This window comes from Ipomoea nil, unplaced genomic scaffold (assembly GCF_001879475.1).
Source record: "Ipomoea nil cultivar Tokyo-kokei standard unplaced genomic scaffold, Asagao_1.1 scaffold2510, whole genome shotgun sequence".
Classification (NCBI taxonomy): Eukaryota; Viridiplantae; Streptophyta; class Magnoliopsida; order Solanales; family Convolvulaceae; genus Ipomoea; species Ipomoea nil.
In genome coordinates, this window is record NW_017618938.1 from 149,206 (window position 1) to 166,095 (window position 16,890).

General features: G+C 37.1%; 1 protein-coding gene across 1 annotated transcript; it reads right to left on the reverse strand.

The window, feature by feature from the left end:
- Positions 1-10,938: 10,938 nt before the first annotated feature.
- On the reverse strand, positions 10,939-16,678 carry LOC109153574. Its single transcript, XM_019301430.1, has 2 exons — positions 16,266-16,678; positions 10,939-11,277 (listed from the first exon to the last, which is right to left on the reverse strand). Exons 1-2 carry the CDS (start codon positions 16,638-16,640, stop codon positions 10,939-10,941), a joined length of 714 nt encoding a protein of 237 aa, XP_019156975.1. The 5' UTR covers positions 16,641-16,678.
- Positions 16,679-16,890: the final 212 nt, after the last annotated feature.

The following is a 16,890-nucleotide window of genomic DNA, read 5'->3' on the forward strand; positions in this document are numbered from 1 at the left end:
CAAAGAATGTGAGCAACTCGTTGGTATGAAAACATCAGAGGTTCTTGCATTGCAAAAGAATAGTCAAGATCTTTTCAATCTGTCGAAACAAATACAGTCCTTTGCTGGTGTTGTCTTACTGTTTATGGTTGAAGTCAAAAGGGAACACTTGGAGAGCAGACAGCTTGCCATGCGTGTAAAGAAGATTGTAAATGATCCGGTGGTTGTTAATCTTTATTCTGAAGACTTGTTGGGGAAACCGCAATTGGATTTGATTGCCGATACAGTTGAAGAAGATCATGTATCTTCGAATGAGGTTAGCTATCCTAAGTACCAACTGTTTCTTTATGTATATATTTTAATTTTGCGATGTTGACATATTACGGGAATGATTTGGCTTGAATAAATTTGTAGGAGACTAGCAGCGATGATAATGGTTATTCCGGAGATGAATAATGATTCAGTATGACTCGTGCACTTGTTTCCTTGTGTCTTTTTGGATGTATGGGCCTTCTTTACATTTTGACAGTGGATATTAATTTGTAATTCACATTGTCGTGTGATCGCTATTTTCTTGTTTTTGTTGGACAGTTATTAGTTAATTAATATGTAACAATCTTTGCTATGTTTCGATCAATTGCGTTTGTTATTTGTTTATCTTACATATTTTTGGGCTGTTAGTTGATTGATCGAATAAAATTGGTACCAAAGAGCTGCGGTATAGTTCGGTTTTTTCCCGGCACAATAGTATTGGACCGGAGTATAATCACATGTACTGTATGCAATTCCGGAACATGATGCATGACTCCATTGTCTAAGTATTTAGTGTTAACCGGAACAAAAAATAACGTTACTATGATTCGCGCTTTTTAAAAATGCAAGGATGTATGTGCATTGTTTTATTCAATTGTTATACAACTTATTCACATTTGTAGCCGGGTTGCTTTGTACGCAAGGACTGCAACACGTATTTCTCTATACGTCGCGTATTTCTTGAGAGGTTGTTGGAAGTGTGTAGTTTGAAGTATCGAAGAGTTAAACAACCCATTGATTTAATAAGCTAGTGTACAGACTAATTCCATTTTACGGGACGGTTTAAAACATGGTACATATAATAAATACAATGGTATACTTAAGCTATGTAAAGAACGACTCAAGTAAGCCAGTATAACTGTATGTAAAAAAAACATATAATAATAGGCATACTTAACCTGTGTACATAACCATCCAAGTAGACCAGTATAAGCATGTGCAATGAAAAAAAGAAAGACATAGGAGCATTGACGCAACAATTAGCGCGGGCATAGGAAAACGAGGGCAAGAGCATAAACCTTTCTTAAACCATTGGTGTTCATACAATGACTCTGCAATGTTCATAGCGGTAGCACAACTCTTATTAGGGTCGTTTGCGGTTGTGCCTTCAGCCCATGTTTTTCATTGCATAGTAAGTTCGCTCAACCGGAACGCGCAAGCGTAGAAAACAACTCATTGAACGATGTCCTGCCAAACAAACAGAAAGAAGAAAGTGTAACCCATGATGATTATGGTAAAAGTATAATAACAAGAAGAAGGTCAAAGTAACTGTGCTTGGTGTGGCGTACTCCGCAACAAAAATGTTGCTACATGTGTAAGAGCATATAAGCACAGAAGAATAAGGCAGTTACTTTGAACTCTTCGATGTTATTGTAAAGTTATCGTGATTACCAATGGTTACAAGTTTCAAGAGGCAGAATTGATTGGCTGGACATCATACTACATCTTGTTTACCTCCCAGCTTGGCATTACCGGTTGAAGGGACTCCTTATTTCTGATGCATTATATGACTCCATTCCTTGTTTCGCACATCAGAGCTGAACAGATTTGGGAGATTGTTGCTTGTTTTGGGAGGGTTTGTGTATTGCGGTAGATACATAATCGTATAATGTTGCAGTTTCACTAAAGTGTGGAAAGACATGCTGGCTAAATCGTACGGTGCAAGGTTCGTCGAGATGTAGAGAAAACATTCATTGCTATATTGCATGTTTATGTTTAGTGAAAACTGATGAAAAAGGATTGACAGAATAGAGGTGTTCTTGGGCTCGGAAGACGGGCTGCACCACTGTATGTGCCGATAACTTGAAATGCATTTCTTGTGTTTTATAGAAGGTTTCCATCCTTACGTGTGTTGATTTGTGTCGTTCTGAATGACCGTTCAATGCAGTGAGCCTGTGTAAGATCAAGATCTTTTCAAGTTCCGAACGTTTGGAACACGATAAGACTGAGCGTAAAATCGCCACGACTGTATATCTTTTCTTTCTTATCTAATTTAGAATAACTGTTATTATTATGGAATACTTATTAGTATTACGACTATTACGTATTACGGAGTAGTATATATATTAGTATATTAGAATTAGCATATTAGTATATTTCTTACCAGTATATCAATATATAATTAAAATGGACGATATTTGAATAATATCAGTCAATTAATCAATAGACAATGAATAATTACTACAATCGTAATAGTCACAATATTTGTTCTTAGGTCCAAAAGAAATGCCGCAAAATTAATATGGGTAGTATATTATTAGTGTCAGTATTATTTGACTCTTATATTATTATATATATTATTATTATTATCGATATTGATTAGTATTTCATTTGCGTGTTCCTGCAAATTGGTTTGGGAACTAATGTCCGGAAGCGAGAATAGTAATTATTTCGCATTAGTTGGCTTTGGAATTGTAAGGATTCAATTTGTGAGTTAAAGTCAAGGGCAGGGTTATGTTTTCCGTTGACCTCATAACTACAGACGAAAAGATCTAGTTGGCCGGGGCAGTTCGTGATTCGTTGGAACGAGGGATCAAGCGGGATGGACTATTGGGTTTCACGTGAATATATAACTGAATATATAACCAATAAATGAAAAGTGAATTTCTTTTCTTATGCCTTTCTTCTCTTTTATAAGCGATGATAAGGGTTGTGCGTATTCAAGTTTGCGGTATTGTTTGTTCTAACCAGCACATATTGTCCAAGTGTTAAGAAGTCGGAAAAGCGCAAAACGTTACAAAGACGCACAAGCGTGAACGTACATCGTTACAACGGTATCATTTAAGGCCGCGTCAAATAATAATCTGTATGATTTATTTGTTTTTTTTTTAACAGTTGTTAGTACAATAGGCAACATAAATGTTTCCATATGGCATCATTATAATAAGAATCTTGTTTTTTTTTTCTTATATAATTGTAATGTCACGATAAGGGTGTACATTTATTGACTAAATTGACAATTGTGCAGTACATAACTGCAGTACATGTGCTATGAAATGCGATTTGATAGTTGCTTTGGAAAAACAGTAAGGTACGAAAGTACTAACACAGACGTGATGTCCTTATTGCGATAGGAGAACCAGAATCCGACCTACCATCATTTAATATTAACTTTCTTATCTAGTACACAGTACATATGTACTTATGTATTTCATTTCAGACTAAGAAGTGGGAGTCTATGTAGTAGTTTCCTTTGAGTAAAACTCTTTTATTCGGCAATACTTTAGTACGAACTACGTTTTTAATAGTTTGGTCAGATATAAAAGGACGGAATACAATTTCAGACCTTCGAAAACCACAAAAAAAAAAAGAAAAAGAAAACATAGAAAAGGTCGCCGCTTAAAACGACGTTACATATATAGGTTGTCATAGCCTCATTCTCCACGCTATAAGTGACTGTCGCAAGGCGTGCGTCGTCAGTTTCGAAAATCGCACATTTCACCCGTTCACAAGAAAGCTACGAGCTGTTCAAACCAACAGGACTTCCCAATTGAGATAGAACAATAGTTATCCGATCCCCCTTTCATTCGGGCTATTTGGACTTTTCCCTTATTTTTGACAAAGGTTTGTTTGATGTTCAGTTTAAAAATGGAGCTGAATTATGTTCATTTTAACACGTCCATTACTGAATCCGTAAAGGACGACATTTGTTCTGCATTAGAAAAGTCTCTTTCCCAGTTAGCACAAATAAATTCCCAGTATCTCGATGTACAGTAAATGTAGTAAGTATTACAACCCGGGTGTATACAACCCGTATACCTATTCGAAGAGTTTGTTGGTTTTTCGGAAGGGCTTTATTTTGGCCATGACGAATTACATATTTATATCGCATAAGATGGAAACAGCTAAAGTATCACAAACGGGTATGTATTTTTTTCCTTTTTAGTCGTTACAACCATTTGTCGACATTCCAGTCAGTGTATTTGGATGTACAGTTGTCCCGTGAACAACAACATTGTGAAAACAGACGGCATTAACCGGAATGGTTCATATATGCACCTGGATCAAACGGCTAAATTTGTAATATTTTTTTTCTTTGGTCCGTTTACATTTACGATAATCATTTAGGATCTATTTTGTGAGAGCATATAAAGCGCAAACACCGATATATAAAATTGTACGAATCGTGCATAAAAGGAAAGCGATCGCTGACATTAATAGGGTAAGTAAGGACGCAGCCATTTTCTTTTCCAGCTTACCTTTTGGTAACATGGACCGCAGAAAACGTTCTCCTAAACCAAGCCGGAAAGAAATTAACAGTTATTTTTGAGAATTGATAGTGAAATTGGCAAAGCGCGAAGAGGAAGAGGAGCAAAGACGAAGAGGAGCAAAGACGATTGTAGAGAATTCGAGCAAAAGGAAAGGCTGAAGTATGGTGACTTACCGGAAGACCCAATCATCTTATCTTCCGATGAAGAACGTGAAAGACAAGCATGACCGAATGAGTTTGTATTTAGTAATGGAAATTCACTTGGAGCACAGAGAATTCATCAGATTCATCATGCAAATCCACTGCTACAAGCAAACGCAAACGAAGAAGTAAAAAGAAGTTATAAGAGTTAAACACTATCTCTGTAATATATACATTTTGGTAATGAATTAAAATTGCATACGTTGAATTGCATTTCATATGTTTACGATTACAATTCAATTTCGCATAGCAGTAAGTCAATGAATACATATCGAATGCCCATACAGCCAGTACACTCGTCGAAGATTAAAAAAAACGTGTATTCAAAACCGCAAACAACCCATGACATGTCATAACAATGTACAAAAAAGGAAAAACTTACAGAAATAGTGTACCCAGAATCCCTGGTGGAAGTGAACAGTAAAGGCAAAGTAGCTTGCTGTGACGCAAAAGTTCTAATAATGAAGAAAGGGTTGAAGCTGTGGATGCACAGGTGAATCAGCAAACCAAAGCAAAGCATAAATGCTGTGACGAAGAACGCAATTAGTGATAATCGCATAGTACACACATAAAAGCGAACAACAAACAGAACATAATTAAGAAGAATACATACTGTAAAAGAATAGGTTGCGGGCATTGTAATTCATGGCAAACGCATTCCGCGTACGGAAATAAGAACTCAAATAATATATCTGATGATTTCTTGATAAACTACATTTTCTGTAACATTTGTCCATTCCAATCCGACTAGATTATCGCAGATAACCATTTTCAAAGCCAATCCAATTTTTGCACGAGACATATCTAGACATAACTGCCCGTGACTAAAGACTGGCTCCTTCAAATAAATGCCAACAAAATCAAGAGTTTGGCCTTGCGCCTTATTGATTGTCATTGCAAAGCAAAGTTTAATAGGAAATTGAGTTCTTTTAAATGGAATGGGATACCGTTCATCATTCGATGGTTGAAGTGGTATCCGAGGTATCAACACATGTTTACCTTTGTATTCTCCTACTGCAATAATGCAGCTCATAGTATGATCTCCAAATACATTACATACAAGTCTTGTATCATTACATAACCCTTCATATGGATTAAGATTTCTTAACAAGATAACTGGACAGTTTTTTTTTTCAAGCTTAACATATGAGGAGGTAATCCGGCAGGAGACAATGTATGTAAATAGTCTTGGCAATGCATATACTTTGTTTCATGCGGTTCGTCATAGCTAATATAGCATTTTGTTTTGCCTAGGAATTTGTCGAGCAACAATGTATTGACATCATCAACAAATTCATTTTTTGGCGTCAGAATTGCTCGATCTATTAAGAGAAATGGGTAGGTCAAAAAACAACGTATATTTGGATAGACAGTGTTACAAAGTTGTTCCAGAACACAGCCAGCCTCAGTATTTTTGACCAGAAATTCTGGGGGAACAGTAATTTTGTTTTGCTGAACAATTGGGTTCGTTCCATTGCCAACGCGCATCAAATATTGTGCAAACAAAGGGTCTTCTTGCGCACGCATGTTCTCTACCATGGTCAAACGAGAAATATGTGGCCATATAGAGCTTGACCGAACCAAAGATGCAGCAATGAAATCCTCTTTTTTTCCATGCCTCACAATTGGTAATGTTTGCCTAAATTCTCCACCAAAAACAACTTTCCCTCCAAATAAATCATTGCAATCCATAATATCTCTGAGTGTTGTATCAAGGCTCTCAACAATGTTTCTATGTGCCATCGACGCTTCGTCCCAAAGAATGAGTTTGCTACACTGAAGCAGTCTAGCTGTCGACGTTTGTTTACCTATGTTGCATACATATTTGTCCATAGCATCAAGAGGGAGTTTAAATCGAGAATGCGCAGTTCGACCACCTGGCAAGATTGGGGCAGCTATACCTGACGTTGCTGTTGCAAGAGCAATCCATTTCCTGGACCGTACAACTGCCAGTAAACACCAATACAAAAACGTCTTACCAGTCCCACCTGGGCCATCAACAAAGAAAACTGCTCCTTTACTTGCAATGACTGCAACTAAAATTCTTTCAAACGCAGCACGTTGGCAGACATTGAGTTTGTCAATAGCCAACAAATCAGCCGCATCAACTTGCAGGTTCTGTTCGTGAGCAATTTCGCTTGTAATAAGGCTAGGTATATCACTGTCCTTCCACACATCTGCCAAGTTGTAATCTTCAACTGTTTTGCCCATGTCATGCAAAATATTGGCGACCATTTTAAATGCCAGGAACTCTGCTTGCTCTGGCGAGTGTATTCCATTGTTAATGAAATCTTCAGACATGTTTGCCTTGTATTTCATCCATAATGCAAGAAGATCTGAAACATCACAAAACACCAAATGCATCGCGAATAGCCTACGCAGCCCTGATGGCATTTGAAATAAGACACCCTCATTCAACGATTCTTCTAAAATAAAGTCGCCGGCCAAAAGGCCAAGCTTTTCAGCTGCCTCCCGGAAAGATGATGCCATACAATTGTTGACAGTTTTTAAGCAATCAAATGATGTTGGCGCCCTTACATTAATCAACAACAGTCGCAGATAATACCGCTCTCCTTTAGTCGGTGCAATAGACACAAGTCACCCAGCAACTTTAAGCTGTTTACGTGGTTTTCATGACCTAGTCGATTTACACCAGAGAAAATGAGACGGGAATTCTACATACAGCAAATTTAGCAGTTTTGCACACTCATTTGTTAAATTCATTGAAAAGAATTCAGTTAACATTGTACGGCACGATTCTTCCCTACTTAGTATATAGGTAATCCTCTCATGTCCATAGAAATTAATGTACTGAGAATTTTCCAAATGAACCTGCAATTGTATAACAGGCGGTTTCATCTCAGCAATTGCAAACCGAAAAATGCGCCAGGCAGCCTCGGGAGGAGATATCCACCTTGCATTTTGATACTCTTTTATTTCGTCAATAATCTGACTTTCATGATGATCACCCAAACACATGCTTACCCTATCATGTCCTTTATAAATATATTTATAATATACTTCACAACCTTAATACTTGCACAGACCTCAACGTTGATGTGGCAGTCAAACATAAGCAACAGTTGCGGATTATAAGGAACAATCCATTTGTTATCAAGTTTGGTCCCCCTAACAGAAACAGAAAATCCCGACTTACGTCTCTGATAAACAGGATAAGAATCATCAACATACAAAGTTTGACAAGAAAATGGTCGCGGTTAGTTGCTTTTGCAATAAGCGACGGGTTGTAATCTGCGCTTAACCATACAGGGGCAAGCAGGATTGATGACACCACACGGGCCATGCACCATATGTTTTTTAACAAGTTTGTATAGGCGAGGCTAAATTTGTGGGTCAGGTATTTCTGCATATACAAAAACATTGACAAAAGATGCCGAAGCAACAAGAGATTTGTTTCTCAGAATGAGAAGAAAGTGAGTGTTAGGCATGCCTCTTTTTTGAAATTCAATAACATAAGTGTATGCTACTACATCACCAAAGAAAGATTTTTTGGTCAGCACATCCTTGAATGCTTGCAACTTAGCATGGAAACCTCGTGTAATGAGGTCCGACCTGTTTTGTGACTCATCGGCATGGCATAGAAGGTTCCTGATTTATGGCCAATTAGGATTACATATAATTGGCATTCAAAAAAAAAAGGATTACATATAATTGTTAAGAACAAATCAGGTTTTCCAAAGTTTTGTACCAGACACATTGCATCCATATACTAACTTCGCATATACCTAGGGCCTCCAATGAACGAAGACGGAAAAATAACTCTACGACCAACATCAATTCCAAAAACAGCACCAACACCAACACTGTCCACAAGGCCCTGATAGTTATTAGCCCTGCAGAACTGCTGTTTCTGACTGAAATAATCCAGTCGCTGTGTCTCGACTTTAATGTAAATGTCAACAATAAATTATTGGAATAGGCGGCCACTATAGAGCAGCATAGATCTGTCTCCCTAGCGTATCTGAATTTTATAAGCATTGTATTCTCTGCAAGACACACTCTGACGCTTCCTGCCTTCACAGAAGACCGAATCCTCTGCCTTGATCAATTCATCGGCAGTCATTAGATCAGTAGCAGAAATAGATACCGACTTTGTATAGCCAACTGGTTGCACATGACGCGAACGACGAATTTCCTAAATACCCTCATGCCATCCCACATCACCAAGGGGAAACAAAAGCGGATACTGTAACGGATCGTAACAACCATAATAGTACTGAATATTTTGACTACGACCACACCGACGATACACACGAATATGCCTATTTTCATGAATGCCATCAGACTCTTCAACCTAGACAGCTACAACTTGGGAAGTTGTTAGGGGTATTATAAACTCTCTGATCAAGTGAAGGCGAGGAGTTCAAACAAATACTAAACTCATTAGAATGGACAACATTCTTTGGACTCCTAAAAAATCTTGCATATGGATTGCAAGCTAGGAGCTCAACCAATTTCTTGACAGTGGTTTCATTTAGGTGCGAAATCAACCCGAGGCGACTTTCAATCTCATGCTCCGTATCATAAAAATACAATTGAAGATTACGCGGAGGACAACCATCAGGCAACATGTCATCGATAAAATGATACATCTGACCTTGAACTTTGAAAGTATAGACACCTTTATTACGCCTGCAGAGGTTCGGATCAGTTTTATGTATGCTAAGAGATGTGAATGCGAATGTATTATTATACGTTCTAACAGATGCCCTGAAATTCCTGGCCTCGTCATCATTTGAAGTATACATCTGTTTTAATATCATTGGCATCTCGTTTGACACAAGCACAACTTCACCTTTGCAACAACAGAACTGGGGTGGTTCATAAGCGATACGAATTGCACCGCAATAGTTACAATCACGGACAGACGGCAAAGTCAGAGCTTCAGTTGTATCGTACTCCCAGTGGATAAAGGAGTCCAAGAAACAGAAAAGAAAACCCCAGTCGTACAAAGACAATTGTATAAAGGAGGGTAATCAAATAAATGAATCAATGGCGGTCGTTGACATTGTTAGAATATTTATATTTATAAGCAATATCGTACTCTCAGTGGGTAAAGGAGTCCAACAAACAGAAAAGAAAACCCCAGTCATACAAAGATAATTGTATAAAGGAGGGTAATCAAATAAATGAATCAATAGTGGTCGTTGACATTGTTAGAATATGTACATTTATAAGCAAAAAATCAAATAAATCAATCAATAGTGGTGGTTGACATTGTTAGAATATGTACATTTATAAGCGAAGAATATAATTCAGTACATTTGTGACGGTCAACATTCGCAAAAAAAACACAAACCAGTAACAACAAATCATTCCAGATCGGGAAAACAACAAACATAACAGAAAAAGCAAAATGAAAATAAGTCAACTGCAGCACCATATAAAGACAACCATTTAATTATCAAAAGAGCTAATATGATTATGCACCTGTCTCATGTGCATTACACACAGAAGTTGAAGCCACGCCATTTGATAGGCCAGCAACAGCATCCCATGGTGGAATAGTATTGTTTTCATCAGCAATGTGGTCTTGCCACGTAGTTGCAGTTCGAGTCTTTTTCTGTGCGCGTGCCTCTTCAGCCGTAAAACGCTTTCGACTTTTCTCCATTGTTGTTCAATAAAACTACAAACACACCCATTTTTCAAAACGTAAAAATGCAAAAGAAAACGTAAGCACCTAACAACAGTAGTCATAAATAAACAATGTTACATCCAAAAAAGGGAGAGCAATTGACCTAATCAGTAAAAAAAAAAAATTGCCACTTTTCATTGAAATTTGTAAAAAACTACACAATCAGAATTTGGTTGGAGGGAAAAAATTAACAAAACAACCAATGTCATGTTTTGGTGTATACAAAGTTTTCGGAAAGACAGGCACTCAACAACATATAATCCGCGCACGACGAGAACTAACGCTACGATAAATATCTGCAGCGTCCATGATAGCAGCCGGTGACGGCCAACGATACCTTTTGTTCTGCCGGAGGTAACGATCGAGACTTAGAACGGACAGCACGTTCATAACAAGTGGCAAAGTCCATATAGTCGTTGTCACCGTTAGGGTCCTTCAGCATACAACGACACCATCCAAAATCAACCTCTTTATTCACCGGCTGCGACAGCATTTCGTCCATGCCCGAGGAATGCCCACCACATGCATGTTCATGTCCACGCGTCGGCAAGATCTGCTTCAATGGACGAGGCATGAGGTCCTAATCATTTGAATCAGAGAACAACCAATCCCTCACTGCGCTAGAGTCCTCGTCTTCGCCTGAAGAAACCTCTATCGGAAAAGTCTCAAACTCCCCTGAATAGGCACGAACTTCAGTGTGAACCTGCGCGGGCCGACGAGGCATGAGGTCCTCATCAATTGAATCAGAGAACAACCAATCCCTCATTGGCGTACAATCATCGTCTACGTCTGAAGACACATCTATACGAAAAGTCTGGGACTCCCCTAAATAGGCACGAACGTAATGGCAATCCTCGGCGGCCGACGGCGAAAATGGCCGCCGATTATCCCCACGCGTAATGTCTACGCTGTCGTTTTCCTAATCCATTAAGGGTTAAACAACTGTAAAATAAGAAAAAATGAACAAAAGACGCAACCACGCGGGCAATGTATGCGGTGTGTTTACGGCATAGTTCACAATCAATCCGTCAAAGGCTTAGACTAAGCCGGATACTAACGGTAATAATAATCATAATTAATAAGTAGTAATTAATTAATAATTAATAACATAACTAATACTAATACTTATATAATAATAATAAGAATAATATATATATATATATATATATATATATATATATATATATATATATATATATATAACATAACATAACATAACAATAGTAATAACATGGGACCGATTTTAGACGTAATACATTTGAAGTGTCGTTTCAGTTCGCCCAAATAGACCAACACAGACGACGTCGCCTGAACGTCCACCGCATAAAAACACAGCATGAACCGAGGGCGGCAAACGAGTCCAGACCAACAATGTATCCGGTAGAAGACAACAGAATAAACTAAATAATCGGCGGATGAGCGGTCAAAAAATAGATAGAAGTTCAAACCAAGGGAAGCAAAAAGCAATGTAATAAGGAAAGAAAAAACGCCAGCATTAATTCAAATCTTTATACCGTAGAAGATGTATATAACCAACACGATTGTTTGATGAGTAGGAAATGCTGACCCAGGTGCAACTCAGACTAAACGACGAAGAAAGAAACAAACAACCCAAATAGAGACGTTGTTGTTGTTCCAAATAGAAGTCAAACCCAGCAACATGATCCGAAAAGAACCAAACTCAAATACATTTTAAAAGAACCGCAAATAGATTTTATAACAAAGAGAAAGAGGAGAAACGACCACTGTTACACAAACTCAACGCATTTTTAATTTGTGAATCGAACACCTGCGACGGAGACAGCGCACAACACACAACACATAAAGAAGGAAAAGTTTTCTCCTGAGGAGTGCCGTTACAACGAAGAGAAGATGTATTTCCGCAAACACATAAAGAACGAACACGGGGAGGATTTTTGCGAAGCCGACGTCCTTAAAGCGAAATGAGTGAACACAGTGCGCATCATATGCTATGGTAGTACATTGCGCGATGTGCGCGGCCAGTAAAAGCTAAAAAAAGAGGTGCAAAGTCAAGATAAGTGTATACATGTCAGGACATTAATTGGTCCCTTCGGCGAAGGCGTAGCCAAGAAGAACTGTAGTTAACTGTTACCCCCAACGACTGCCGCATTCACAAGGGAATAATAGAGAATTCAAACAGAACAATCGAGGGTATACCAGGCAATCAAAATACAGGTATACAGGTACAGAGAAGGAGACAACGTGGCTTACTAAAGCGGATGTCATTTACGGGCCTGTGTCGGCCGGAATGCGAACCGAATGTGCCGGGCCTATTAACCGCCGATGCATCGGTAAGTGTAAATGAGTCAAAGCAAATGCATTGGTAAGGGTAAAACCACGATAGATTTTCTCGCGTGTAACAGCGAAAGCACAGAGTACAACCAAAACCGCCTGAAAATGTCATGGGAGAAAATAACTGAGCCTTTATGCGTATTTATAGATTTTTACAATTTTTAGTTTAAAATTTTTTTAAAAATAAAAAATAAAATAAAAAAAATCGGTGGCGCCTAACGTATTTTGCAACCTTGGCCCAAAGTAGTCAATATTTGGGAGTAGAGACCAAGGTTCGAACCGCAGCGACTATGTGAGAATTATTATGCCCAAAATGGACAGATCCCTTATGCGCACCGGCATTTGGCCCTGTATGCTGAGCCATCAATTGTTATGTTGTGGAACTGTGTCCACCTTGCAAGGTGGACACGGTTCTATGTTCATAATTACTGAACTATATGTTCATAATTATAAAGCTATATATTCATAATTATTGGACTCTATATTCACAATTACAAAACTCTATATTCATAATTACTGAACTATATGTTCATAATTATAAAGATATATATTAATAATTTTTGAACTTCATATTTACAATTGTTGAATCTTTATATTCATAATTACAGAACTATATGTTCATAATTATGTTCACAACTCTATGTTCATAATTATAGAACTATATGTTCATAATTTTTGAACTATATATTCATAATTATGAACAGTTTTGGACAATGTGAACACAGTTCCACGGTATAATTTGCCCTAAGCCATTGAGTCACCGTGATTTAGATCCTCCCAACTATGGCTGGAGATCAGCACGGCTACGCTTCTGCTATCATACGAGGTCAGGTTTCTCGTATATTATGGTTTATTATAGTTAGACTATTGTATATCTAACACAATGTTCTCAACTTCCCTCCATTTCTTTGCTAAATCATCCAAACATATATGTTTAATAGGGTAATTATATTGTCACACCTTTACTCACTTTTGAAACATTTGTATCACTATCTTGAGGTTCATGCAATTCTTTTTCTTCCCGTATGACCTGGACAACTTTGCCATGATAAGCTTTTTGCATATGTGTGTTTCTTTTCTAGTAAGTGAAGAAAGAATTGAATTGAGGTGCTTATAAGTTATAACCATGTTAGGGTGGGCTATATATATAGAATTCAATTCCCGTGCGGTGGGGTGTCTCCTGTGTGGTTGTGCAGTTAAATCTAAGTCATTGATCTTGCCTAAATTAACGTCCAGGATTAACAATGATTTTAAAAAACGCGGTGACAATTTGTTCATTTTGCATCTAGGTCAAATTTAAGGTGCGTGATTTTTCTTCTTAAGCAGCGTGGTTTTTGTGATTAAGGTGTGTGGTTTTTGTACTGTGTGGCTTAAGGCGCGTCAATTGTTCAATTGTTAAAAAATTAAGTGCGTCGATCTAAAGCTTTAGATGCGTGGTTTGTGTGCTTAAGGTGCGTCGGCCTAAAGCTTTAGGTGAATGATTTTACATCTTAAGGGGGGTTGTTTTTCTTCTTAAGGTGCCTGATTTGTATACTTAAGGTGCGTCAGTTGTTGAAACTTAAGTTGCGCCATTTTAAAACTTTAGGTGCGTGGTTTGTGTTCTTAAGGTGCTTTGTTTGTGTGCTTAAGGTGTGTGGTTTGTGTTTTTAAAATGCTTTGTTTGTGTTCTTACAGTTTGTTGTTTGTGTACTTAAGGTGTGTCGTATTGTATTAAACGCACAACCGCACGAGAAGCTATCTCCGCACCAGAACTCATTCCTATACACACACGCGCGCGCACACACACACGCACGAATTACAAATATGTTTGGTAAATTAGCTATTAGTTAATAGCTGATTTCATACAAAATGACTTTCTCAAAAAGCTGATGGAAAAAGTTATTTTGAACAACTTTTTGAATTTTAGTGTTTTGAAGCAATAAGCTGTTACAAAAATTAAAGCTTAATCAAACACTTATATTGGAAGAATTAAAGCTAATTAATCAAACACTTATATTGGTTGTTTAACTAAGTCAAATAGCTAATAGTAATCAAACAAACCAAATTAAATTGATTGATGGCCAACTATTTTACGAAAGAGGGCTAGTCATAGTAAGAGTGAAGATAGATGGGTCAGTTGTAAGATAAAGATTTATAAGAGGAAACCATTGCATGTGAATGAGGCCAGGTTTGATTTTATCCTGATCGAACTGCAAGTTGAAACGTCCCTTTTATAAACTAATGAACACGCGCATAGTATATAGTATCTTACTATTTTATAGATGGCCAAAGAAATTGTAGCTATTATCTTTTTTTTTTTTTAATGCTACTAGCTCTATTACAATGTAGTATCTGTTCATATACTTTCTCAACCTACTGAAGCACAAAGAGCTAAAAACGCCTCCACTGATGCTCGAACTCATAACCTTCCAAATGGAAGTTCAACCCGGGTACCATTGGACCACATAGTCCTGGTAATTGTAGCTATTATCTAAGAGTGGGTAACGAGTACATCCAGTCTTATGATCTAATTAGGTAAAAGATCACAAAGAGGTAAGTCAGTCTAAGTTACTCATAATTGATTGGCTCAAACTAAGAAAGCCAACAAGTTGATCTTAATTAATAGCAATCAAATTTGAAACTTTATAATTACTGAACCAACTACTTAACCGACTTGATTGGGGTTACCCCATATCTTACTATCTACATTGACATTTTTACCGTGATAATTTTCATAAATGATGACACTATACTAAACAAATTGATAAATTAATTTTTTACCATACATATGAATAACATTTTAAAATCCATAAAGATCCAAAATTAAGAACAGATGATCAAATGATTGATTCAAAAAGACATTCTCTTCTATTGGGATTGAGCATAATGTTTAAATTAAATAGAGACTAAACGATACTTCCCTTTTTGTATATGACTATGACTGATATATCAAGCATACGTTTAAGGAGTGAGGAGCAGTGTATAGTCTCGTCAGTGGGTACCAAACTAACATGCTGCAATAATGCACAAATTATATTCATTTGTCTTTACTTATCTAACTAAGAATGTTTTAGAGAAATGTTCTGTCAATTTTAAGAATAATGTTTAATAATATAATTAGTCAAATACCGTACACTGCACAATTGAATAAATATCTTATTAAAAAAAAAGTAGTCAAATTATAAAGGAAACATGACAACAGAAATAATTAATACATTGTGAACAAATTAAAGAAAAGTATAAAATCAGAAGACCGGCCTTGTTATGTTAGGGGTTGGCTTTGAGGATCAAATTCAGCATCAATCTTATCATTGAAACATAACATTAACTGCTATACAAATTGAAAATAAAGTTAAATCTTTTATAATAGTTAAAACTTTTCACAAAGTGACAAGCGTTTGATCATGACTCCGGCCAATAATTACAAATATATAGCATTCCAATGTTAATGTATCACAGTTTTAACATAAAATGTTTCAGAATGTATGTTTATCAAAATTGAATTGTATTAACTATTAATTAAAAAAATTTAATAAAATTGGACAATAATCTTTTCACTTCCACATTTTAATTTGAACATAAAAGCTCTTGACTTGTACAAGAGTTCCAATCTACTGATCTTCCATTATATTGGTTGGCAAGAATCCTGTCCAGCTCACTTGGCCTGCAAGGAAGCATGAGTGCACCTTCATGTTGGAATCCATACTCCTCTGCAGCTTTTTCCAACAGCCTTAAAAAACAAGGATTCCTCAAACAACTCAGTGGAACAATGAATCTCTTAACCTTATCATCATTGTCCACCGCCATCACCGTGAAATGCCCTTCTTTAACGTCATTAGCCACATCCTTGGAGTTCTCAAACTTGTCAAAATGATTCGGGGATGACCTCTGATGATCTGCTAAAAAACACTTTTTTTGAAACATTTGTACCATTGTCTTGAGGTTCATGCCATTCTTTTTCTTGCCGTTTGATCTGGACAACTTTGCCATGATCAGCTTTTTGCGTATATGTGGTATTTCTTTTGTAGTAAATGAAGAAAGATCAGAGTTGAATTGAGGTTGCATATAAGCATGCTAGAGTGAGCTATATATATACACAGAGTAGGTGTTAGTAACAGTGAAGAGGCCAGGATAAGAGGAGACAATTGCATGTGAATGAGGTTTGATTTTATCCTCATCAAATTGCAACTTGAAACTAACGTCCATTTTTATTAACAAATAAACACGCGTATAGTATATA